Genomic DNA, 25,819 nt, shown 5'->3' on the forward strand with positions numbered 1-25,819 from the left:
ACCTATGTGTATACCTAATGGCACAGCTAGTGGTTCTCACAGTTTTTAGACCTGTTTCACATAGACTTTTTCTGTTTCGGAAATACCATATGTCAACTGAATTACCTAGACTCCAAGACTCATAGAACTGAATACTGAGAAGGGACGCGGACCCCAAGCATTATAGAACTGAATACTGAGAAGGGACCCAGACCCCAAGCATTATAGAACTGAATACTGAGAAGGGACCCGGACCCCAAGCATTATAGAACTGAATACTGAGAAGGGATGCAGACCCCAAGCATTATAGAACTGAATACTGAGAAGGGACACGGACCCCAAGCATTACAGAACTGAATACTGAGAAGGGACCCGGACCCCAAGCATTATAGAACTGAATACTGAGAAGGGACCCAGACCCCAAGCATTATAGAACTGAATACTAAGAAGGGACACGGACCCCAAGCATTATAGAACTGAATACTGAGAAGAGACCTGGACTCCAAGCATTATAATCATCTATGAAGCTAGAAGCCTCTGCCTCTCCACTGGACTCCTGTCCTGTACTGTAATCATATTTTCATTATGAGACAGTATTCCTGCAGGAAGGGACTCCTAGCATGATAGATACATATAATGCTTGGAGTCTGTATGCCTGCTCAGTTTTTGGTCTGGGAAATATGGCCATATTTCAGGGATCAAACACTCCTGTATGAAGCTAGCCTTGTGCACTATCATCACTGACAGCTCATCTATTCTATATTTCCGCAATGCTCACTAAGTAGCTAGCTGCTCGGATGTTTCAGGGAGAAGAGGGGAGCCATACACTGATGTCAATCTGTGTAACGAAAGACCCCAAACTCGTAGCAAATAGTTGTCAAATTTCCAAGAGAAATAATGGGAATGCCACAACACAGAGTTATTGTTGGGGGGAAAGATGCTTTAGAATTGGTATTTCATGTAAAATGCAAGTATTTACAAAAACACACATATATTTGTTACAGGACTCTTTAATTCTGAAAATTTTAAGGACGTGTGTCAGTGTGTATTTGTAGATTTTATAGTATTAGTATTATGATTGTAAAATTGAGTGCATTGACTATAGAGACATGAATGAAGTGTTAGTGCCCCCTTGTGGTTGCCTGTCTCTCACACTGGGCAATACAAATATTATATGAAAAAAATCTAATAATTCTATTGATAAGGGTAAGAGCACATTGTGGCCATCCATGATGGACAGGGTTTTCAAAATAGCTTCTTACCTGGGCACACACTTTTGACAGGAATAGCACAATTTTACCTGCCAAATTACACAACTTTTAATGTGATTGTCGCAATGGTTTTGCAGGTGAAGCCATGATATTACTGCCAGAATTGTGCAGCCTATTAACAAGCTATTTAAAAACCCCGCCCACAACAGTTCCGCATTATTTCAGTTGTGTATAGTTTTTGGGTTTTGGTTTTTTTTTGTAGATTGTGAGCCCCATAAAGGGCTTGCAATCTACATTTTTTTCCCTATTTGTATGTCTTTGGAGTATGGGAAGAAATTCATGCAAACACAGGGAGAACATACAAACTCCTTACAGGTGTTGCCCTTGGCAAGATTTGAACCCAGGACTCCAGCACTGCAAGGCTGCAGTGCTAACCACTGAGCCACCGTGTTGCCCCTTTCAGTTGTGTATAGTTGTCCTGCATATTCCTGCCCATATACACTTGTGTTTTAATTCCTCTCCATTTTGTAGATAATTTTTTTTTAAGCTGGAATCTCGGTACCTAGTCCTGTGATCAGATAAGAAGTGGATAGGCTTGACTTTCAGTCTAGGCAATATTCAGCCTGGACTGCAGAGAAATAGTTCACTAGCAAACTAATTTTTTAGTTGCCAAATTCTAACACCCATAATGTTTTTTTTTTTTTTTTTTTTTTTTTAATCTCTGTCTTTGGAACGGTATAAGGGATCCTGTTCCTGCGGGATAGGGTGTACTTTTTAGTGATTCTGTTTTGTGGAGTGTATGAATATAATTCTTGCTTGTTTCATTGGGGGACACAGTACCATGGGTATAGACGTGACTACTAGGAGGCTGACATTAGGAATGGAAAAAGATGTCTGCTCTGCATTTTCGGCTGTACCCTCTCTGCATATAATATGCTAACTAGTTTTAGCCTAGTGTCCTTAGGAGGCAGACACAATCTGACTCTGGTCTTTCTGTCTTGCATCACTTTTATTTTCTCTCTATTTTTCAGTTGCAGGGGGGGTTTTCAGCATGTACACCACACTAGTTGTACCCCTCCGCAGGCTCAGCACTCTGCAAAGAGCGTCTTGCCAGTCACTCGGTCCCAACTCACAGCATCAGCAGCCAGATTGCCGATAACCCATCTTCTAAATCCCACTTTCATATGTATGCCCACTGTAATAAAAAGTTGCAATGTGGTCAGCCTGAGCCCATCTGCTCTCTCTGCCTTCTGCCTAAGCAGGCTCTGGATTCTCCTAGTCCTTGTCCGACAGACTCTCCCCCAGATTGGGCGGCTTCCCTTACTTAGGTCATAGGTGACTTTACTAGACCAGTAACCAGTCTGAGGTGGAAACTCGGGTCCAGCTGCCTTCCCAAATCGCCAGTGACTTCTAGCCCCTTCTCTGGGCTCTCTCATCGATCTCGTTCTAGCTCTGGGAGCCGTCCTTGCCAAAAGGACCAGGAAATCATCCTACAGGTCAATGACCTCTTACACTTCCACTGGACATTCCTCAGATAGGGCCACAGATCATGACTCTACTCTGACAGGCAACCTTGTCTCTTCTGCATGGTCTGCCACTCCTGGGGATGGCTCTGATTCAGGCTTGGCACATAAGCTAGGCAAATCTATATCCACTGCTACGCAGTAGCTCATCTGTCTGGTCAGAGATACTTTACATATCTGAGAGGATCCGGATCCTGCTTCTCAAGAGGACAGCTCCTTCCGCCACAGTGGCTGCCCAGCTCTGGTCTTCCCCAACCATGGGGTGTTTAACCATATCTTGGCTTCACCTGGACTGTTCCCTGCATTCCACTACTTCATCGACTTCTCCTCCCTTTCACTTTGCTTTCTTCCACAGCCCTCCTCACAATTCAGCGACAGGGCATCATTATACCCTGGCTTCAGAGCGTCTCCAACCTGTTCACTGTTCCCAAGAAGGACTGCGCTCTTTGCCCCATCCTGTACCTGAAAATGCTCAACATGCTTGTCCATGTCCGCAGGCTCAGCATGAGTTTCTGCGGTTGGTGATTGTATTCCTGTCGTTTATTGACATCCACAATGCTTTCCTCCACATTCCCATTACTCTGTGCCATCAGTGGTTTCTTCGTTTTGTGGTGGGTTCGCGTCATTTTCAGTTTTTCACTTGCCGCTTCAGACTGGCTTCTGCCATCCGAGTATTTACCAAGGTGATGGTGCCCTCATGGCCATCTTTCGTCCCAGAGGAGTTGACGTAATTCCATACTTGGACAACCTCTTGGTGAAAGCCCCCTCCAAGATGGACAATCTGACCAGCCTGCTGATCACCTTTGACCCCTTTCGCCACTTCAGCTATCTCATCAATGAGGAAAAGTCCTGCCTTGTTCATTCTCGTCACATGGAATTCCCACGCATGATCCTCAACACACACTAGGACAAGATTCTCCTCCCTGAGTCACCTCTCCGACCTGGCGTGTCCCACCTTCAGAGGAACTCTCTGTGCTTTCTTTGGCTCTGCATGCAGGTCCTGGGCATGATGGTCTCGATCTTCGAGGCCGTCCGTTTTGTTCGGTTTTACTCGTGTCCTCTGCAATTGGCTGCTGGGAGAAGTCTCTGTCCAGCCTTGACCACATGATTCTCCTCCCTTCCCAGGTCTGCTGTGAGCTTCTTTGGTGGCTCTCCTCCCTGGGAATCTCATTGGGGATATCCTTTCTTCCCAACTGTTGGCAGGTGATCTCCACCGATGCCAGTCTATCTGACTGTGGGGAGTGGTTTTCAGTGCCTTGACCGTCCATAGCCTGTGGTCCAAGCCGATACCTCCCTCCAGATCAACTTATCAGAACTTCGGGCCATCTTCTTATGCCCCATCTCATTGTACCTTTTTCCCTCCAAGAGCGTCCAGTCAAAGTTCAGACCGACAACTCCACCGCGATTGCCTACTTGAACCACCAGGGGCACCAGGAGCTGTGTAGACTTACAAGAAGCATCCTAGTCTCTTGTTTGGTTGGAGCGTCATGTTCCAACTCTGTTAGCAGTCCATATTCCAGACGTGGACAATTGGGTGGCAGACTTCCTAAGCCTAGAAAAGTTGGACATGAACAAGTGGTCACTTCTATTGAAGACCCTTCACAAGTTGTGTCCCGGAGGGGCACACCCAACATCAAGCTGTTCACCTCCCATCTGAACCACAAACTCCCCCACCACATGGCAACGTCCCAGGACCTTCGAGCCATTACAGCTGACGTTCCTTTTCTCTTTCAAGTTCTCAAAAAACTCAAGACTGAGGGAATTCCTGCCATCCTGGTGGCTCTGGATTGGCCCCATCGGGCTTGGTACGCATGTTCCTACCGGTGGATGATCCTTGGCGTCTGCAAATTGTCCTTCTGTCTCAAGGTTCCACCCCACGTTATTTCAGCTGCGTTTAATGGTGTGACTTTTGAAGCTGAGGTTCTGAGGTGCCTATTCTCCAGACCATGCTCAAGGCCTGGAAACTCCAGTCAGCTAGGATCTATCATGGGCATGGAAGGCCTACGTTCAGTGGTGTCAGAGTAATGGCTTTCATTTGCTCTACTTTTCTTTTCCCAGGATCCTGTCTTTTCTCCATTCCAGTCTGGACCAAAGTCTTGGTCTTTCTTCTCTTAAAGAACAGGTTTCTTGTCTTTCCATACTTTTTCCAGAAGATCCTGGCCTTCCAACTTCAGGTAAAGACTTTTCTGAAGGGAGTGGCACACTGTGCTTCTTCCTATCATTTTCCCATGGATTCTTGGGGCCTTAATCTTATCCTTGAAGTACTTCAGATGCCACCTTATGAGCTTTTGTCTTGGAAGGTTGCCTCTCTGGATTCTCTTCACTGCCTGGATGCCAGCATTCTCTTCACTGCTAGGATGTGGCCCGAGAGATCCAGTCTATTTGTCTCCCACTGACTCTTTCTGTCTGGACGCCTTGTTTGTTCTCCTTGATGGCCCTCATAAAGGCCTGACTGCTTCCAAGACTTCTATCTCCAGGTGGATACGGTCTGCTATCAGGGAGGCCTATTGTCTCAAGGACTGGCTGCTGCCTCTCCATGTGACTGCTCATTCCACTAGTGCTGTTGGAGTCTCCTGGGATGTTCAACATCTGGCTTTTGCCACCTGGGTCTCTGTCCATACCTTTGCCTTTATACTGAAATTTAGAATGGATTGCATATGGAGTGTGAACCTAGCGTAAGAATACTATCAGAAAGTCTTTTGCATCAGCGATTTCGCGCCATAACCTTGAGTGTAGACCACACATAGATATGGTTTGCAAATTTTAATATTTTCCACAACTGGTTTTGGTTCACAATCATTGATGAAAAACACAACCGAACCCTGACCATGTGAAAACAGCCTGTGATCCGGTACACTGCTAGTAGGTTGAATGTATCCGACTTTTGCTGTACATGTACGGCAGAAGTCTGGAAGGAGTTGATATTCGGCACTACCTCCTTTTCTATCAGTGTTTTATTGATAGTTGTAAATGAGTCCCTTTATGTTCTCATGTGTTAAAGCTGTAGGGAATGTAAGCTTGGTAGATGTTAATACATGTCTTTGTATTGCATTGATATAACACACAATATAAATTATTATACCTAGATTATATTTTAACTTGAGATCATCGCCTATGGTAAATTCCGCTGTTTATTTTAGAAGGGGTTCTGACTAATTTCTGTTGTGGCTGTGCAGACAGATGTCATATAGTCATTCAGTCTGGCTAATCTGTAGCATTTCCATGCAGAGTGCATAAGAAGAATAAGGTAGGGTTCACACTACCGTTGGTGTCCGCACGGAAGGTGTCCGTTTAAAAATAACAAAAACGGACAGCTATGATAACGGACAGTAACTGATGACTATCAGTCCGTTATATGTCCTTTGCCCATAGACCTCAATGTTTAAAAAAAAAAAAAGACACTCGCTGTCCGTTTTTTCAAATGGACAGAAAAGTCCTGCATGTAGGATTTTTTTTTTGTCCGCTTGAAAAAACGGACATGGTTGTAAACGGACACTTAAGGACACAAACGGACACTAAAGGACAACAGATAAAATTCCATTGAAATGAATGGAAATTGTAATGGACACAGCTAGTGTCCGTTGCTAAAATCTTGAACGGACAGTAGCTATGGACACTGCTGTCGGAACGCCACCTGAAATGCTCATTCTAATTGCATGATTTATTTTTTCGTTTGCGCTGTATGTGGAGTATATGCCTAAATCTGGTTAAAATCCTAAATGTCTGAATTAGGTTCTTATGTTCCATTTTAGAAAACAGTGACCGATCAAAGCTATCCTTTTATGTTCTACAGATGTACAGTTGCAGCAGCAGTTGGCAGAAGCTGAACACAGAGCCATCACGTACATGAAACGCTTCAATAAGATGCAATCTGATTATCACAACTTGATAGGTGTCACGGCTGAACTTGTTGACTCACTTGAAGCAACCATCAATGGAAAGCTGGTAATAAAAAAACCAAAAAAAACAACATGTTTTCAGTAAATCTTTCACTAAATGATATAATGTATGCTGTAATGTATGCTGCAGGCACTGTTATCAGCAGTGTCTAATCCAGGGGTGCCCAATACGTCGATCGCGATCTACCTGTCGATCGCAAAGGACGTATGGGTCGATCGCGGGATGCAGCCAGGGATCCCCGGTGTCTGCTTGTTCACAGTGCAGGTTGAGAGTCGACTCTCAGCCTGCGCTGTGAACAAGCACTCCGGACACTTGCAGGCCCGGCAGCAGCAGCAGCTCCGGGGGATGACGCGCTCCCTGCTCTTAGGGATGGAGGGAGCCGGGGTTCTGCTTGTTCACAGCGCAGGCTGAGAGTCATCTCCAGTGTCCCCCAGGCCTCTGTCCACACTTTCTCCAGATCTACCAGATCCATTCTGTGGTCTCTGCCGCTGCCAGTGTGGGTCGTAAGGTTCCACGAGCGACTGTGCGATAAAGTGCTTGCATAGCCGTGTAATTCCCACCCTCTTGGACTGCTTTAGGACATCCCATGGTGCTGTGTCCTCCAATGAAATAAGCGAGAAAAATGGACTAAAATCTTTTTCTCGTTGTTTTCTTGTTCCTGATGCGGGATTTTTTGGTTCGTTTTCATGTTTAGGCCATGTTGATGGTGGTTGTTGGTTCTGTGTTTTTTTTTTTTTTTTTTTTTTTAAATATTTGTGTCTCTCTCCTGCTGTGCTACAAACTAATGAGCACAGTGTCTGTGGAGATGGTATAGCCCAGAGGCGGAACCGACAGCTTTTTGCTATTCCTAGTGTCTGCCTCCTAGTGGCCAGGTCTATACCCTTGGTGCTTTGTCCCCCAATGAATTCAACGAGAAAAGGATTTTATGGCGAGTACAAAAATCCATTTTTTTTTATTGGCACAGAATTATAAAGTAAAACAGCTTTTAATATACTGTACTCACCATATGATTTTGGTACCATTCCCATGTCCTCCATCTGCTTATTTCACTGCCACTCACTGATGTGTTCTCCGTTACAGTCTGTGGAAATACATGTGAAGCATTCTTCTAATTCCCTACACATAGCTATTGTGGACATTGTGTTTGTTTGTTTGTTTAGCACTTATGGTTGTGTTGGTATTTATTTTACACTAGCTTTTACCCGTGACTTCGTCCGCGGAACCCCGACCCCCTGCGGGACCCACCTGGAGCGGTGCGCAGAATTGTTCCTTTGCCTTGTGTCCGCAGCGGGCCCTTCCTACACCTGTGGGTCCATGAACCCTCGGGGCCCACCCTGCGGCCCACTGGAACTGTTTCCCTCCTCTCCCTCCTGGCGCCCGCCACCCCCCTTTCTCCCTACCCGCTTTCCGATGTGGTAACTCCCTCCTCCTACCCCATGCCCCTTTGCCCCCCAGGAACGTGCCCCCTTCTCCCGTGTTACCTACTCCGTGCCCCATTTTTCCCCCTACCTCATGCCCCCTTCCCCCGTCTTACCTACCCCATGCCCCATTTTCCCCCCACCAGACCCTGCCGACCGTGTGTCCCCTTTCCCCCTACCAACCTGTAGGGGGAAAGGGGACAACTTCTCGTGCACCGATGTTCCAACTTGTAGTGTCCAGAGACGGCAGATGCTGCGGGACAGCTGGCCGAACCGGCGTTCCAGAGCACGGTGTAGGCGACCTCCTGTGCGGCAGAGTACTGCTGTCCCGTGGTGAGGCCAGACAGGTGGGGCAGCGTATGGATTTGTCACTGCCCCAGAGTAGAGGCCCTTGTGCAGGATGCTCCGGACCTCTCAGAGACGCCATATTGGTATGGACGACGGCCAGACGATAACTCCGCCCACATAGAGAAGCGGCACCCAATCAGGTGAGCTGCTGAAAGGGCTGGGATGACATCATCTCAGGTCCTACAGTGTGCCAGGTCCTGCATCGAATTGAACCGTGAGAAGCATCGGGCACGGGAGTGAATTGCGGTGGTGTATGGGAATTCCATGTAGCCTATCGTTCAATCCGGGACCCAAGGTATGTATGTGCGCATTTTCAGACAAAGCCGTTCGCCCGTGTAGGTGTGATTGAGGAACAAACATACAAACATTCAAACACACATACTTTCACCTTTATAATATTAGTAGGATACATGGTGATCTATTGGGAGGTGTTTTTGTAATTTTACATCTGTATGTAGTTGTATACATTTATACGGGTGTACTTTTAGTATTTGTTGGATTTGTTTTTTATTGGTTGTGGCATCCATCCCATAGGCTATAGTGTAGGGATTTCTAGATGGGACATAGCAGCTTATTTTGACTGCAGCCCTCATGTTCTTGTTAATATAAGCTATGTACTTTTGAAGGTAAATTCACATGGCAGAAGTTTTGTGGCGGAATCTGCCGGAAACTTCTTCTAGCTAAAAAAAAATCAGCTAGTGAAAAACAGCTAGTGAGTAGAGACGTGTCCTGTTTACGCTCCAGGCAGATTTTGCCTTAAAGGGGTTGTCCCACGTCGCATACTCGCTAGTCTTCGCTGCAGCAAATTCTTCTGGCTTTGTTCCGTCATTGGTGGGCGGGGTTACATATGCAAAGCCAGCGGCGAGAAGTCGTCGCTTCTATGCCGCTGGCCCTGCGTGTGTTGCCGATGCACTAGGCATCGGACGTACAGCCTTCACAGTGTAATACAGACCCGGCATCCGTTGTAATAGAGAGGCGGATGCCGGGGAGTGTAGATGCCGACACAGGTGAAGCCAGCAGCGGCAGGACCAATGCTGCTATTCCGCTCCTCGCCCCCCCCCCCCCCTCCGGAATAGAGGCATCGCTCCTGCCGCTTCTGGCTTCACCTGTGCCGGCGTCTACACGCCCCGGCATCCGCCTCTCTATTACAGTGGATGCCGGGACTGTATTGGTGGCCCCTTCCCTCCCCCCAAAGTGTAAACTACCCCCCTCCAGGCTCGCTCCCGTGCACTTAGCCCCTCCTCCCTCCCCCCTCAGAGCAGGCAGATACATCACTTGAATTATGACCAGATAAGTATAGAAGAATCATCCAGCACCGAAACCAGGATATGAAAAACAGTTTCTTCTTTATTTCATGTTCGCATTTTAAAATATGACAAAAATAAAGCACGCAGTCTACAAGGAAAGAAAGCTTGCGTCAGACTGACGCGTTTCGGATATTGTATCCTTTCTCAGAGACTTTGAGAAAGGATACAATATCCGAAACGCGTCAGTCTGACGCAAGCTTTCTTTCCTTGTAGACTGCGTGCTTTATTTTTGTCATATTTTAAAATGCGAACATGAAATAAAGAAGAAACTGTTTTTCATATCCTGGTTTCGGTGCTGGATGAATCTTCTATACTTACCTTTGTGACTCAACTCCGTACCGAGGGAGTTACTCATCCGGGCAGGCTCGCAGACATATGGTAGATATCGGACTGAAGGAAGGCATTGGAAGGCTACTGCAGGAGGGCTGAGTATAACTCTTCCATTCCCCCCTTTTTCCTATTTACGACACAGTTATGACCAGATAAGTCAAGGGATGTGTCCCAAAAAAATTAATAAAGTGATATAGTGCACAAACAAAGCAGTTTTGCTGAAGCAATGTATTTAGGAAAAGTCTTACATTCACATTAACAAGCAGTATAGATAGGATCCTTGTGATGGGACAACCCCTTTAAGCTCTCATTGAAATCAATGGGAAATAAAAAATTCTGAGAGCAGGAGCATTTACACAGCAGATTATGAATGGCAAGGCCCACTGTTTAATCTGAACTTTACTCCAAGTTTTATTTTTAATTATGAATATGCATTTTGGAACTTTATATTATAAAGATTGTCATATGTTTTTGGGTGTAGCCTTTTTTAATCAGTTTTTGTTTTTTTCTGGCTCTTGTGTACTGTAGAGAAATTTCCATAATAGTGGGGGATTGAGCAGAGTCACCAACATTTAGCAACCAGCAAATTATATTTGAAATTTATATTATTTTACTATTTTGGACATGAATCCTAAATATAAGCTGTAAACAACCACCTTATGTTTGTTACTTTGTTTTAGATTTTTAATGTTCCTACATTATTCGTCCTGCAGGGGGCAATGTTTGCAATACACAGAAAAAGGTGAAATATTCGTCCACCAGATGGCAAGCTTGTAAAAGTAATCTGCCCCCCACACTATAGGTGATCATTCATGTAAGGCTGTTGTATTGTCTGTGTAACATGTAATGCAATATGTTAGAAACACAACATTGTGGTTAGGTTTGCACTTAGAACATTAATACTTTTTATACATGGAATAATATTTGCTAAGGTCACAAGTAGAAAAGATGGTTAGTGGAACAATATTGTTCTGTCAATCATTACAAAACTTCCAAAGTACGGCCCACGGGCCACATGCGGCCCGCCGAGGACATTTATCCAGCCCGCCGCATGTGGCCCGTGCGCCGTCACCTACATCGCTCACTAACGGGGCCTACACTGACTACAGAGAGTGACCTCTGCCCCCCGACACAGGCGCAATGACGTCATCGCTCCTGCAGTCTGAAGCAGGAGGACGCGCGGTGGCGGCTCTTCATGGGTAAGCATGATAGAGTGTGTGTGTGATGTACTGAGGAGCATATAATACAGTGAGGGAGGTGGTACTGAGGAGTATATAATAAAGTCTGTGTGTGTGGGGGGGGGTATTGAGGAGCATATAATACAGTGGAGGGGGGGTACTGAGGAGCATATAATACAGTGGGGGGTGATACTTAGGCGTAAATAATACAGTAGGCTGGGGGGCATACTGAGGAGCATATAATACTGTGGGGTGGGGGGCGTACTGAGGTGCATATAATACAGTGTGGGGGGGAACTGAGGCGCAGATAATACTGTGGGGGGTTGGGCTACTGTGGAGCATATAATCCCAAAAAAAATTTAAGCTATATTTCGGCCCTCCAGTGGTTTGAGGGACAGTGAACTGACCCTCTGTTTAAAAAAATTTGAGGACCCCTGAATTAAAGGCTTTGTCTGTACTGGGGTTTAATTTATTTTCCAGGAATGGGTTCAACCTGGGCAAGGGTGTACATGGAACCTGGGTCACTCTGGCTCTTAGTAGACTATAGTAAAGCCAGTTCCAATATCACAGGTATGTGAAAACTTGAGGGGAGGGAGAAGATGGAGCTAGTTGCAATCACATGACCCAGAGACAGAACCATTCAAGAACACCCTCAGAGCCAGATAGAATAAACCCCTGAGGAAGCAAGTTAAATTAAACACAGACAACCTCTTTAAAGAGGACCTTTCTCCACCTCCACCAACTCAAGTTCTTTGCATCTGTTAATAGCTAAGGCTACACTTATTTCATCTTAGTTAGGATTTTCTCTCTAGCTTTCACCATTCCTGAGCAACAAATGCAGTTAGTTTTGGGGTCTGATGTGCTTTTTATTCTCTGTAATGTCAGAAGAGCGATGTCAGGCAGGGGGACGTGATTCAGAGCTCCAGTCAGAGGCAGGCAGTGTCAAAGCTCACAATCGCACACCTTGCCTTTTCCTGCCTGACACCACCATCCTGACAGTACAGAGACTAAATAGCATATCATATACCACAATTAGGGCGGTTTCACACCTGCGCCCGGTCTTCACTTTGCAGGTTTCCGTCTTCTGCCCGAGAAACTGGACAGGAGACGGAAAAGAGCAGTCCGTGAGAGTTTTCTGGTCTCTGCAGCGAAACCATTTTTTTTTTTTTAACCGGACACAAAGTCGGACATGCAGGACTTTGTGTCTGGTTAAAAAAATACTGTTTCGCTGTGGAGACCAGAAGACGCTCACGGGTGGACACTGACTGCCGGGTTTCTGTCTCCTGTCAGGGTTTCTCAAGCAGAAGATGGAAACCCAAAAAGCGGAGACCGTGTGCAGGTGTGAACCGGCCCTTAACAGAAATGATTGCTTGGGAATGGTGGGGGCTGGACAAAAGAAATTCCAGGTGTGGTGGAATCCATGGAGCAATACCTATTAAATGATGTAAAGAGCTGGACTTGATGGAGGTGGTGAAAGGTTCTCTCATGGCCTACATAGCCCAGGGCAATAATGTTGCTCAGACCAAGGCACAGTGGCATACAGCAATGGGGTCCTAGGGATTCAGCCCAATGTCATCCTGGAGAGCTGCTTCTCTAGTATCCCATCCTCTCAAAATAGCTTTTTGTGTGCTGTGGCAATCTTTGGACCTTGCTGCAGGTTAGAACTCTGATTAATGCTCTTTTTCTTTGATCACCCTTAGTCTAGGATGAGGTGCAGTACCCCGGAGGGGCTGGATACAGTTCTTATTTTCCTCACTCTTGGGCATTTCCTCGCAAGAAGAAAAGCTAGCCTGCCTCCCTGAGGTCACCCTCTGACTCGGGCTCTGAGTCCAAGTGAACTACCTTCCTGCTACGCAGGATTCCATACACTCTGTATGGGACTCCTTCTGCTGAGGCTGAGTCTTCCGTCCCTTTTTGTGTTAGCTTTCATTCCTCATAACAAGCACTGGACCTTGTTTGGGACCCTGTTAAGCTCTCTCTCTATGGGGTGGTAACACCTAGACAATCCTCTCTTCAGGGGTGAAGCTTCTTTTATTTGGGTGCCTCACACAACACCCCTATGTGCCTTTTCAGTCTGCCTGGCTGTGTTCCCCTTTTTAGTTCCTTTTACAGTGAATTGTGCCAAATTTAATTTTAGAAGAGACTTAATGGACCATACTAATCCATGCCTGAGTTGACATAGGTGCTAGCATGGTGTACAGATGAATGTACAAGTTCCAACCTCCAGACACTCCTAGTCTGACACTTGGGGCTGGTTTTAAACAATACGCAACAGATGTGAGAAACAACAAGAATTAGCAAAATGGTGAAAGAGCCCCCCTTTACTCTTCTTGTTCAGTAACACTGTATATTTATTAGGCCAACTATTAGAAACTGGCCATTGATTCCAGACACCTGACTCTCTAAGCTACCATGGGAAGCTTTCCAGTTCCTTGTCACGGCTTTTCCTCTATGCAGTCCTTAGTGACCTACTACTGCCGGACCATAGTTCAATGGTTAGACTATTGACCTTGTGAACCATGGGTTGCGAGTTCAGAGATTACTGGGGTTTCCATCCCTGCAGCTGGCTCCCTCATCTACTCTTTTTCTCCTTGAGCGACATGTAAGTGGTCTGGACTGGCACTTGCAGAAGTACTTCATCTGAATTGACCTGCCTTGTTTGGTTATCATCTTCCTGCGTCTCTCCCCCTGAGCCATTGGACCTCTCCGGACCATCCTGGCGCCCCCTCTTGTGGGGATGGACCTAATGAGCTCTTTTCACGACCTTGGTTCAGTTGTGCTTCTGTCAGTTCTAAACGTCTGGTTTTGTCCAGCGATGGTTGTCATTGTCCACCCAGGAAACTACAGGGTATATAACTGTCATTCTAGTGTGGCAGTCATATACCTTAGATAGCTTGTTCTTGGTCAAGCTTTTACTTGAGAAGAAAGCCATTTCTTTTAACTTATCAAACACATGCACACTTGGTATGGCTCAGTGTGCATTTGTTCGGATTGGGAGTGGGCAGTATTTTGTTGCCAGATGCCTGTGGTAGTTTTTTATATTTTATCTGAAAACAAAAGGATGTTGGAATTTTAGCATGTCTTAACCTTATCAGCATGTTTGGCTAAGGGTCACCCAATGTGTATGGCTATGGGTTCCCCATTTTCACTGCTTTTTGAAAATGTTCACATATGCTAAAGTCCATTTTCTGTATGTTCCATACAACCTTATTCACCTTACAATAGTGGGACATTAGATGTTAAATTTGATTCCCCTCCTTTTTCAGATAACTCCTGAATATCTACAGAGTGTATGTACCCGACTTTTCAACAGCCAGTTGAGGCAAAGCGCAGCTCAGAGCATCGACTTCACCAGGCCTGGAACTGTAAGTAATGAGACCAGTGTTCCGCCACACCAAAGATATAAAACATGCTGTTGGTACTCACATTAGATATCTGAATTGTACCTATTGTATTGTGCTGGGTTCCCAGCATATTTTGCTATGGGTTTTGTCAGGTTTCCATTATATTATAAACTTGTAAATAGTTGGTATTTTTACAAGACGTGTACCAAAGAAGGACATGACCAGTTGTAAAAGTTAAAAAATAACTTAACATTCTGATGCCAGATCCTTCTTCCATATCGTTATAGACTAACCCTAGTGATGAAAGTAAAATCCACCTTTTATTGACTGGCCATAAAGTGTAGTGGGCGCAATTACGCCAATGCTCTGCAGCCCTGGGCATGAATCTTACCAGCATGTGAACATTTACTGATAGATGATATCTCGGATACCTTATTTGTGACTGAACAAAGTTCAGTTTATATGCTAATATGGTAGTATGAAAGAGGAAGTGAACCCGGGTGCCTTTCATGGGTTGTGTCTTGGTGTTACGCAGTTTAGAAATATTGACCTCCATATTTGCATAATGTTTTTAATTTCCATTATTGCTAGGTTATTCAGTATCCCTATGTCAACCCTGCATTTCAAGAATACAGGACAAAAGGCTACATGCATACAACCTTGTGCATATGCCTGGTCTATGGCAAAACTGCATGAGTGGCACACGGATCACATCCATATGCGAACTCTTCCTTCACAGAACAATTCACTTCATCTTCTCAGTCTGGGCTGCAATACAAACTGGACTCAGGACTTCTGAGTTTTGCCCCATTTCTAGCACCCTGACATGGCAGGTGGTCATGCGTAGGGAGCCCTAAGGAACACAGTTGGAGAGGCTCTTCTGGGGGGAGACAGCCTGTAAAATCAGTCTCTTATTGCTTGATATTTTTAACCGACCAGGAGGGAGCTTTAATATAGTCTGCCCGACTAATGTTTTGCTTAGGAGGATGATGATTGCATGGTTTTAGTCTTCATTTTATGTTTATGCTAGGGGAAAAACTAAGAGAACGCAACCCAATGATTATATGTGACATATACTTTGGAAGTGTTTTCGCCATATGTGCCAAACTGTGGACTACAATGCGTGATGTGAATATAGCCATAGTTCTAGGCCTTATCTATTTCTAGCGATATTCTAATCTAGTTTGTCATTTCCACGTTTTGGTAAGGCACAGTATAAAATGTTTCAATACGGAATCTCCTCTTAACATCCTGTCTCATAATTGATTTACGACACAAGACTGTGGGTGGGGACTTTATATAGACTAGAAGACACTTATTTTACCCTAGACTTTAGCTAATAAGCATCACAAGGCTTCTTGTGTCTACATGATAACTGATAGAACAAAGACCCTACTCTGTAGCACAAAGCAATAAATGAGTTTATTAAATTGACTTACATTATGGACATTATAATCTCCCTCTTGAATTGTGTATTGTTATACTTGCATGCAGTTTCAGATCTCACAGCTCTAACACAGTACATTTGTACTATTTGGTTCAGTCTCTATCTTCCGCCAACTAACACGTTACCAAGAACATTCTCCATGACTTAAATACATTTAGATACATGATCAGCCGTATGTTACTGAGGATATACCCTAAAGCCGAGCAAATGATCAGTTGTCAGTTATACAGTATTTGTGTATTCAACCCCAACATTTCCACCTCTTAGGCCCCTTGCACAGGACCATGTTGTTTATATTATACAGACTCATTAATTTCTTTGGCCCCATACACATGTCCATAGTTTTGCGGCACAAACTCACAGATGCAAGTGTAGAGGATCATACAAGTCTTTTTATGGATCCGTAAATGACAATCTTATGCAATACTGACATGTATTTGCGGACAGTAAAAATCACTACTGTTGTGTGCATGTAGACTTATCATTGGCATATAAATTCCTGAACATTGGTTCTGTAAACCAATTTATATTTCACACATATCAGCCATTACCAGCTGAGAGAAGAATTTTATTAGGATCTGTGTTGTAAAAATAAAGAGAAAAAGTATCTAAGGTATGTGTCATTGCAAAGTTTGGCTTTGAAGGCGTATATTACGAGCAAGTTACAAAAGATAAGCTTGTAAGTGACGTAAACCTTCCTTGCCACATGTTTAACCTTTTCTATAATACCCTGAATGTTAACACTTATCAGTATACTATTATGGTGCTGTGTCAATGCATGGACACAGTATTTAAAAAGTATTTTCATTGTATAAAATGATGTAATATTGCTAGGACATTCTATAACTTTATGAATGTGGGGGTCCATCCTCTGGAATCCTTGTTGATCCTGTGAATGAGGGGAATGCAGCACTGGTTTAGCTCCGTATTCACTTCACTGTTCTTTTCTGGGACAGTGGTGCCCCAAACTGTTCAGGAGACTGCAACACAGCCCCATTACAGGGAATCTGTCAGCATAAAATTGAGATCTAATCTACACAGTACCTTGTAGGGCTGTCAGCACAGTTTACAATGATGTATTTCTTGTTCAGGACCTCTACTCCATTCTTGCAAAACCTGTCCTTTTATCCTTATGCAAATGAGGAGAAAAGGGCCTTTGCTTTCCATCGGTGGGCAGCAGTATCTGCTGCTGTTAACTACTGCTCAGCTCCACCCACTAACTGTATTGTTCATGTCAGATGATGATGCACTGCACCTGGAATTGAAGGAAGAAGGGCAGAAATCCATAAATACACAGTTTAGATCTCAGTTTTGTGCTGACAGACTCCCTTTAAACTGAAAATAATGATAATTGATAATATGAAAATGGTTAGCAAAAGTTAAAAAAAATAAAGTTTTATTGTTTGGCTATATACAATGGATATATCTACATTGTTTCTCCTTGTTTACATTCTTATGACTTTACTGAAAAGTCTAATCATTAATAAAGGTACCTGTTGTCTGGTTACATTTACTGTTTTGCGCATTATATGTTAGAGGACCATTATACTTTACTATTACAAAGCTGTCAGTGCGGTCAATTCAGTGCACTTTTAGTTTTGTTTGCATATATCCCCTGCTCACAGAGATTTTGGTGCCTTTAGTTTCGGCTACTTATATCACTGTACTGTTAGGGGAGTAGCATTACAGCTCAGCGTCATCGCTGACTGGTGAGTAAAACCCTCCTCACAGTACAAGGCTACAGAAGTGTGCCATCAGGGGGCTTTCCCCACGTCCCAGCGATGACACTGAGCTGTAAGGCCCCCGTCCGCTACAGTACAGTGATATCTGTAGTCAAAACTAGAAGCGCCAAAGTTTCTGTAATGGGGGAAGGTGCAAGCAAACCTGAAAGTGCATGCAATTCGATGTACCCACAGCTTGGTAATAGGAAATCTAATATACGCTGTCTTAAAGGACATAAAAGGTCCTCTTTAAGGACTCCTTCACGCTGGAGTTCTTAAGTGAATCATCAGTGACTGATGAAATTGATAGGCCTTTTACAGCTGTATATATATAACCTTTATTCCTATTTGAAATGAATGCGTTCTATGATGCTTACTGTTTGACTTCTGTTTATTTCATGGCTCGATGTCACCCAGTGTCATGACGAGGATGTAAGTTGATGTAATTGTTTCTCTGCATCACATGCCTGCTGCACCTCCCTTGCCTGATCTTGCTACCACAGTATGTGTATGAGGCAACATGAAGGCATGACCACCTTGTATGTGGACGTTGTCATTTCTTCTACTCTGCTCATTATTGTAACAATTTATGTCATTCACAATATCATAACCTATAGGATTAGGGGACAGCTTTCCTGTGGTCAGTTTTAAAACGCATTCATTTGAATGGGTTTTAAAACCGCCGGTGTCCGTATGCAGGGTCTTCTCAGGTCAAACTTTTTTTTTTTTTTTTTTTCTTACCGGACACAAAGTCCTGCATGTGCAAATCAAAAAACGGTTTCCCTGCCGAGAGACTGCATACGGACACCGCCGGTTTGCTTTTAAAACCCATTAAAATTAATGGGTTTTAAAACTGAACACCAGGAAGCCGGCTCCTATCCAGTTTCATGGGGCTTAGGACAGTAACCTGGCAGAATGACACAGAGCGCTCAGGGGCACAAGTGTAAATGTCCCCATAGAAGAATGCACTGACTTAATGGTGTCTCCAATTATATAGTTAAAATGACCCCTCTCATTACAACGTACAGCGTACCTGTGATTTTCCAAGAAGAGATTCTTTGTTTATAAATTGCTTTTATTTATCCTCAGTTAAAGCCATTGGCAATATTCACAATTCTAACTCGTCATCAGATTACTACCAAAATTGTACAATGCCAAAATTAACATAATTATTACTACCCTGTGAGCACAATGAACTATTGTGCAGGGTTCTTGAGTCTCTGTAACAAGTTAGCCACGATTCAAGCAAGGTCATCTTCAAGATTCTGTTAAAAGTGCTTATCTCAAACCATTCCTTAATATGCTTGTCATTATAACTTCAAGGATGGAAAACGTTTCCTTTATTACCGTATATACTCGAGTATAAGCCGACCCGAATATAAGCCGAGGCCCCTAATTTTACCACAAATAACTGAGAAAACTTATTGACTCGAGTATAAGCCGAGGGGGGAAATGCAGCAGCTACTGGAAAATTTCAAAAATTAAAATGGTCAGAGTTTTTGGATGCAGTAGTTGCTGGGTGCTGGGAAAGGGGAGGGGGTGTTTTGGTTGTCTGTCTTCCCCTTCCCTGAGCTTGGGGACTGGTTTTTTTTTTCCCCACTTGCAATTCAGTCTGGCTGAATATAGGGTATCTGCAGTGCTCCTATTAACCCCTTTCCGACGGAAGAAGAGCACTGCAGATAACCTATATTCAGTACACCGGGCACTTTCAGACACAGAGATACCTAATGTGTGTGTGTTTCACAGTAATTTTCTACTTTTATATGTATTCTAGGGAAAGGAGGGATTTAGAACTTTAAATTTTAATTTTTTTTAAAGCTTCTTTCTCCCCCCACTATTTTATGGGAGATTCTACTTTTTTTTTTTTTTTTTTTTTTTTTTTTTTTTTACTGACCCGAGTATGAGCCGAGGGTGGCTTTTTCAGCACAAAAAACTGTGCCGAAAAATTTGGCTTATACTCGATTATATATGGTACTTCCAAACATACCCTAATTCTAACTTGGATAAAATAATGCAAATTTAATTTCTCATTGCACAACCTGAACAAATGTCAGCTATGTTGTTAGGGGTAATAAGTGTCAAATTAAGTTAATAAGAAGCAAGAAATTCAATACAGTGACATTATGCAGTATTGATTTATAGATTTGTGTGCTGTCCTTATGTCCTATACGGTATGTTCTTCATATAACGTAAGGCCTGTTGTGCAATGAAGTGGTTATGTGAATCCTATGATTTTGACTTGTGTATTTGTATCTTGAATGTAATTGTGTATATTAGTTCTTAATGTACAGCAAGTCATAGTCAAATCGGTTGTTTTTTGAAGTTTTTATCACCAGGGAAGCTCTGCCTGATCAGATATTTGGCAATTAGAATGGGGTCCTAATTGAGGGACCCTGCGCTGTGACATCCATATGCCATATTAGGTCATCTAAAGCATAGTTATCTTCCACTTTAAAGGGAACATATCTTAAGTGTTCAGAACCCCAAACCACCATCGTCCTGTTATACTGCAAAGGTTAATAGTGATGCCCACATGTAATCTGGCTGATGCAATATAGCATAGAAAATAGCATATGCTATTTGTAAACTATTATTATTGTTTATTTATATAAACAGACTAGAGGGAGGACTCGGCTTCGCACGGGTATATTACATTTTATGTTTGTGTAGTGGCCCCATAAGAAATGTCCAATTTTGCACTGGTGTATTTTGTATGTGGTTTGTGTGTATGTCCATAAGCGTCATGTGATTATGTGTATCTCATTTTGGATATCAGTGAAAAACCTGTGATCAGTTGTTATGGATACCTGGAGTAAAGCTGTATCTAATCCTTCCCCGTGTAGTACTGTGTTTAGACGCAAGTATCTAATCCTTGTTGGTGTGGTACTGTGTGCAGATGCACATATCTAATCCTCCGGCGTGTGGTACTGTGTGCAGATGTGTGTATCTAATCCTCCCCCGTGTGGAATTGTGTGAAGAGGCAAGTATCTAATCCTCCGGTAAGTGAAACTGTGTGCAGACCTGCATATCTAATCTTACGGTATGTGGTACTATGTGCAGACGTGCGTATCTAATCCTCTGGCGTGTGGTACTGTGTGCAGACAGGTGTATCTAATCTTCTGTCGTGAGGTACTGTGTGCAGATGCACGTATCTAATCCTCCCCCGTGTGGTACTGTGTGCTGAGACGCGTATCTAATTATCTGGCATGTGGTACTGTGTGCAGAGGCATGTATCTAATCCTCCAAAGTGTGGTACTGTGTTCAGACGCACGTATCTAATCCTCCCCTGTGTGGTATTGTGTGAAGAGGCGCGTATCTAATCCTACGGCATGTGGAACTGTGTGTACACGCACGTATCTAATCCTACAGCATGTGGTACTGTATGCAGACACGTGTATCTAATCCTACGGCATGTGGTACTGTGTGCAGATGCACGTATCTAATCCTCCCCTGTGTGGTATTGTGTGATGAGGCGTGTATCTAATCCTACGGCGAGTGGAACTGTGTGTAGACGCGCGTATCTAATCCTACGGCATGTGGTACTGTGTGCAGAGGCGCGTATCTAATCCTCTTGCGTGTGGTACTGTGTATTGAGACGCGTATCTAATTCTCTGGCTTGTGGTACTGTGTGCAGAGGCTTGTATCTAATCCTCCAAAGTGTGGTACTGTATGCAGACACACGTATCAAATCCTTCCCTGTGTGGTATTGTGTGAAGAGTCGCATATCTAATCCTACGGCGTGTGGAACTGTGTGTAGACGTGCGCATCTAATCCTTTGGCGTGTGGTACTGTGTGCAGATGCGCATATCTAATTCTTCCCTGTGTGGTACTGTGTGCTGATGCGCGTATCTAATTCTCTGGCTTGTGGTACAGTGTGCAGAGGCATGTATCTAATCCTCCAAAGTGTGGTACTGTATGCAGACACGCGTATCTAATCCTCACCTGTGTGGTACTGTGTGAAGAGGTGCGTATCTAATCCTACGGCATGTGGAACTGTGTGTAGATGCGTGTATCTAATCCTACAGCATGTGGTACTGTGTGCAGATGCGTGTATCTAATCCTCTCTGCGTGGTACTGTGTGCTGAGACGCGTATCTAATTCTCTGGCTTGTGGTACAGTGTGCAGAGGCATGTATCTAATCCTCCAAAGTGTGGTACTGTATGCAGACACATGTATCTAATCCTCCCCTGTGTGGTATTGTGTGAAGAGGCATATATCTAATCCTACGGCATGTGGAACTGTCTGTAGATGCACGTATCTAATCCTATGGCATGTGGTACTGTGTGCAGATGTACATATCTTATGCTCTGGTGTGTGGAACTGTGTGCAGATGCATGTATCCAATCCTTTGGCATGTGGTACTGTGTGCAGACGCATGTATCCAATCCCCCAGCGTGTGGTACTTTGTGCAGACGCGTGTATCTAATCCTTCGGCATGTGGAATTGTGTGCAGAAGCGCGTATTTAATCCTCTGGTTTGTGATACTGTGTGCTGATCTGTGTATCTAATCCTCTGATGTATGTATCTCAGTTTGGATATCAGTGTTGGGTTGTGTATGTGGAGTGACCGTGTGTATTGCAGTTGGAATATGAGTGAAAGACTTGCAGGTTTGTATTGGCTAAGGGGGGGGGGGCATTGTATTTGGAATGCTGTATCTCAGCAACGGTACGTCCGAGCGAGTTGGAGTCTCGTCTTAAACCTTCCCGGATACCTGAAGTATCTCTGTGCCAAATTTGGTGAAGATCGGTCCAGTCGTTTGGTTCGCATTAGAGCACAGACGGACAGACAGACAGACAGAAATTCATTTTTATAATATAGGGAGATATAATACTAACAATGACCGAATGGCACAGTGGGGTAGAGGGCCCTGCCCACGAGGGCTTACAATCTATTGGTAGAGTTCACTGGGCTTTGCTGTTGGTCCTGGGGTGCTAAACATGATCCTCCTAGTTTGATATGTAAAATCCTCCGGTTGTTTCCTCTGTTCAATCGCCATTAATACCAGTGTGTGTATGGAGAGCACATTGGTCTTCACTGTGCTAGTGAGAGAAGACCAATAGAATGGTGTAAAAGAAGGATTTCACAGGTGTAGGAGACGTCAGTCTACGGTAGTTAGACATTTTTTTTGTTTCAGATATTTATTAGGAGTTTTTTAATAAAATATCACAACTTGTATTCCAAAACTAAGATCTATAAAGTGTATCATTAACAAGTATAATACACAAATAAGTAGAAATATTACAACAATATACATGCAAGTGCCATAACCCACTGGAGGATGGAAGCAGTAGTTGTCGTAGGTGGTCAGGAGTCCTCCACTGACTCCTACAGCCCACCTCTTGTGCTGATGATGTCCTGTGGTGTACCTGACTCCCCTAGGGCACTTCCATTTTTGGGAGTCTTTTACCGTTCCTGAGCCAGGTGATGGTCATAAAGGCCCTTGAAAGTAAATACAGGGATCACTCAGGAGAAAACAGTTGCAGTTGAACAAAAGGAATATGCCTACATTCAGCTTGGCTGCAGCCAGTCTAAATTCACAAAGGGGGAAAAATACTCCCCATTCTAAGGATCAACTATTTATTCTTTATCCTATGGACGATAGAGGGTAAATACTTTTTGTGGCATAACACCATTACGGAGCATTACTATAGACCAGGGGTGCTCACACTTTTTCAGCATGTGAGCTACTTTATAAACTGATCAAGGCAAAAGATCTACTACCCACTTCTTGTGGGCGGGGCCAGCGTGGGCCTGTGGGTGGGGCCGGGCATGTGGGCGGGGACGGGCGGAGTGTGAGAGCAGGAGACAGCGGCGTTCTGTGGCCGCCCAGGGATCTCCGGTGCCTGCTTGTTTACAGCGCAGGCTGAGAGTTATCTCTGGACACTGGCAGGCTGGGGCTGCGGCAGCCCCGCCTGCCAGTGTCTGGAGATAACTCTCAGCCTGCGCTGTGAACAAGCAACACCCCGGCTCCCTCCATCGGGGAGCGCGTCATTCCCCGGAGCTGCTGCTGCCCGGCCTGCAAGTGTCCTGAGTGCTTGTTCACAGCGCAGGCTGAGAGTCGACTCTCAGCCTGCACTGTGAACAAGCAGACACCGTGGATTCCTGGCTGCATCCCGCGATCGACCCATACTTCCTTTGCGATCGACCGGTAGATTGCGATCGACATATTGGGCACCCCTGCTACAGACTATGCTGAGAGCCAGTAGTTCACAAAGCTTCTCTCTAATGTGCTTTTCAACTTGCCAGGCATATATTATACATCAGACTCAGAAACTGTGTAGTGGTAGGTTTTTGCACACATTAGTTTTACCCTTTAGGGTTAGTTCACACATGGTTTTTTGGGCCGGATTTTGACACGGACGTCTGACTCGCGACACCTCCCTCCCAATTAGATCAATTCATTTGGGTCTAATCCAGAGCGTAATGCTGTGACTGGATGCCAATACACTGCACCGGCATTCAGTAGTGGCTAGCCGTTTTTTGGACTGGAATCTGAACCCTTACTGTCACTAGTCTGTATGGAATAACCAACTCCATTGTTTATTATAATAACTTCTCACTTGGACTTGGAGAAAGCAAAATCAAGAGTAAAATATAACATTAAATATATTAAAGGGCTTTGCTGGACTAAACATATTATGGCTAGTTCACACTGACTTTTTTGCAAAAACACCTCCCGTTCATTTCAATTCATTTCAATGTTATTTTTCAGCTAGCGTAAAAAAAAAAGCGACATAACCTATCTTCAGGCAGATTTCTCCTGTAAAAACCCATTGAAGTCAATAAGAGGTGGAAAAACAGTGACGCTTTTTTTGGCACTATTTTTGACGCAGTTTCCAGGTCCATACATTGTGCTGGAGCATAAACAACCAAAATCTAAAAACGCCTCAAAAAACACTACAAAGAATGTAAAAAAGAAATAAAAATTCTAATTCCTGAAGCAGATTTTTTCCGCTGCCAAAAAACTCAGTGTGAACATACCCTTAGTGATCTAACTTACAAGTCAGATCTGTGGGGTCTGATACTTGACTCCTGCACCTATCAGCTGTTCTTAGCATCTGATACATAGAGAATGGAGCAGGAAGCACTTTTGTATTTGTAATGACCAGATTTGGTTCTGAAGATCAGCTCCCATTCATTTGAATGCAGCTTAGTCACTACACAGAGAACAGATCTGTTTAGTGTCTGTGTATCAGCTGCTGAGAACAGGGTGGTGGGTGTCACACCTAAAAATACTTTTGACCCAACTTTAGCACAGCTCACTTGTAATCTTAGCCTGAAAAACCCCTTTAAAAACTTAAAACAAACCCACAAACATACCTAGGTGGATACAACTTGCCACCCCCTTTATTTATCCTCCAAATTGTGACATTTGCACAAAGGGGAAATAACATATATAGGGATAGGAAAAAACAGTGAGCAGGAGACTTCTAGCATAAATAGAATTGTCTAAACAGCTATAGCAGCGGTCCTCAAACTGCAGCCCGCGGGCCACATGCGGCCCGCCAAGCACTTCTGTCCTGCCCACCGACAACGCCGGCAGGCATGCATTTATAATGAAGCTCCTGGGGAGTTCGGGCCAGGCCATGGAGTACACTTCACTTCACCTATTGGAGGGCACCGCTCCTGATGTCGGTGCGACCTGCGCTGCCTCTGGTTTCCGCCTGTGTCCTCCTGCCACATCGCTTGTATGCGATGTAAGGAGGATACAGGAGGCACCGCTTATGTCTGCGTGGCCTGATCTGCCTCTGGTATCCTCCTTACATCCCTTACATCGCATACAAGCGATGTGGCAGGAGGATACAGGCGGATACTGGAGGCAGTGCAGGTCACACAGACATCAGGAGTGGTGCCCTCCAATAGGTGAAGTGAAGTGCACTCCATGGCCTGGCCCGAGCTCCCCAGGAGGCACTGCTTCCGATGTCCTCCTGTCACATCGCATACAAGCGAGATGACAGGAGGACACAGGCAGACACCGGAGGCAGAGCAGGTCGCACAGACATCAGGAGCGGTGCTTCCTGTATCCTCCTTACATCGCATACAAGAGATGTGGCAGGAGGACACAGGCGGGCACCGAAGGCAGAGCAGGTCGCACAGACATCAGGAGCGGTGC

At 44.4% G+C, this 25,819-nt stretch overlaps 1 protein-coding gene across 1 annotated transcript in view; it reads left to right on the forward strand.

The window, feature by feature from the left end:
• Window positions 1-25,819, forward strand: part of ARMC9 (armadillo repeat containing 9) — a 162,336-nt gene that overhangs the window by 63,218 nt on the left and 73,299 nt on the right. Inside the window, exons 8-10 of the mRNA XM_075268483.1 lie at window positions 6,507-6,658; window positions 14,461-14,559; window positions 18,124-18,138. Coding sequence (XP_075124584.1) covers window positions 6,507-6,658; window positions 14,461-14,559; window positions 18,124-18,138 — 266 coding nt within the window. The remainder of the gene's footprint in view (window positions 1-6,506; window positions 6,659-14,460; window positions 14,560-18,123; window positions 18,139-25,819) is intronic.

Source organism: Leptodactylus fuscus, chromosome 3 (genome assembly GCF_031893055.1).
Source record: "Leptodactylus fuscus isolate aLepFus1 chromosome 3, aLepFus1.hap2, whole genome shotgun sequence".
Classification (NCBI taxonomy): Eukaryota; Metazoa; Chordata; class Amphibia; order Anura; family Leptodactylidae; genus Leptodactylus; species Leptodactylus fuscus.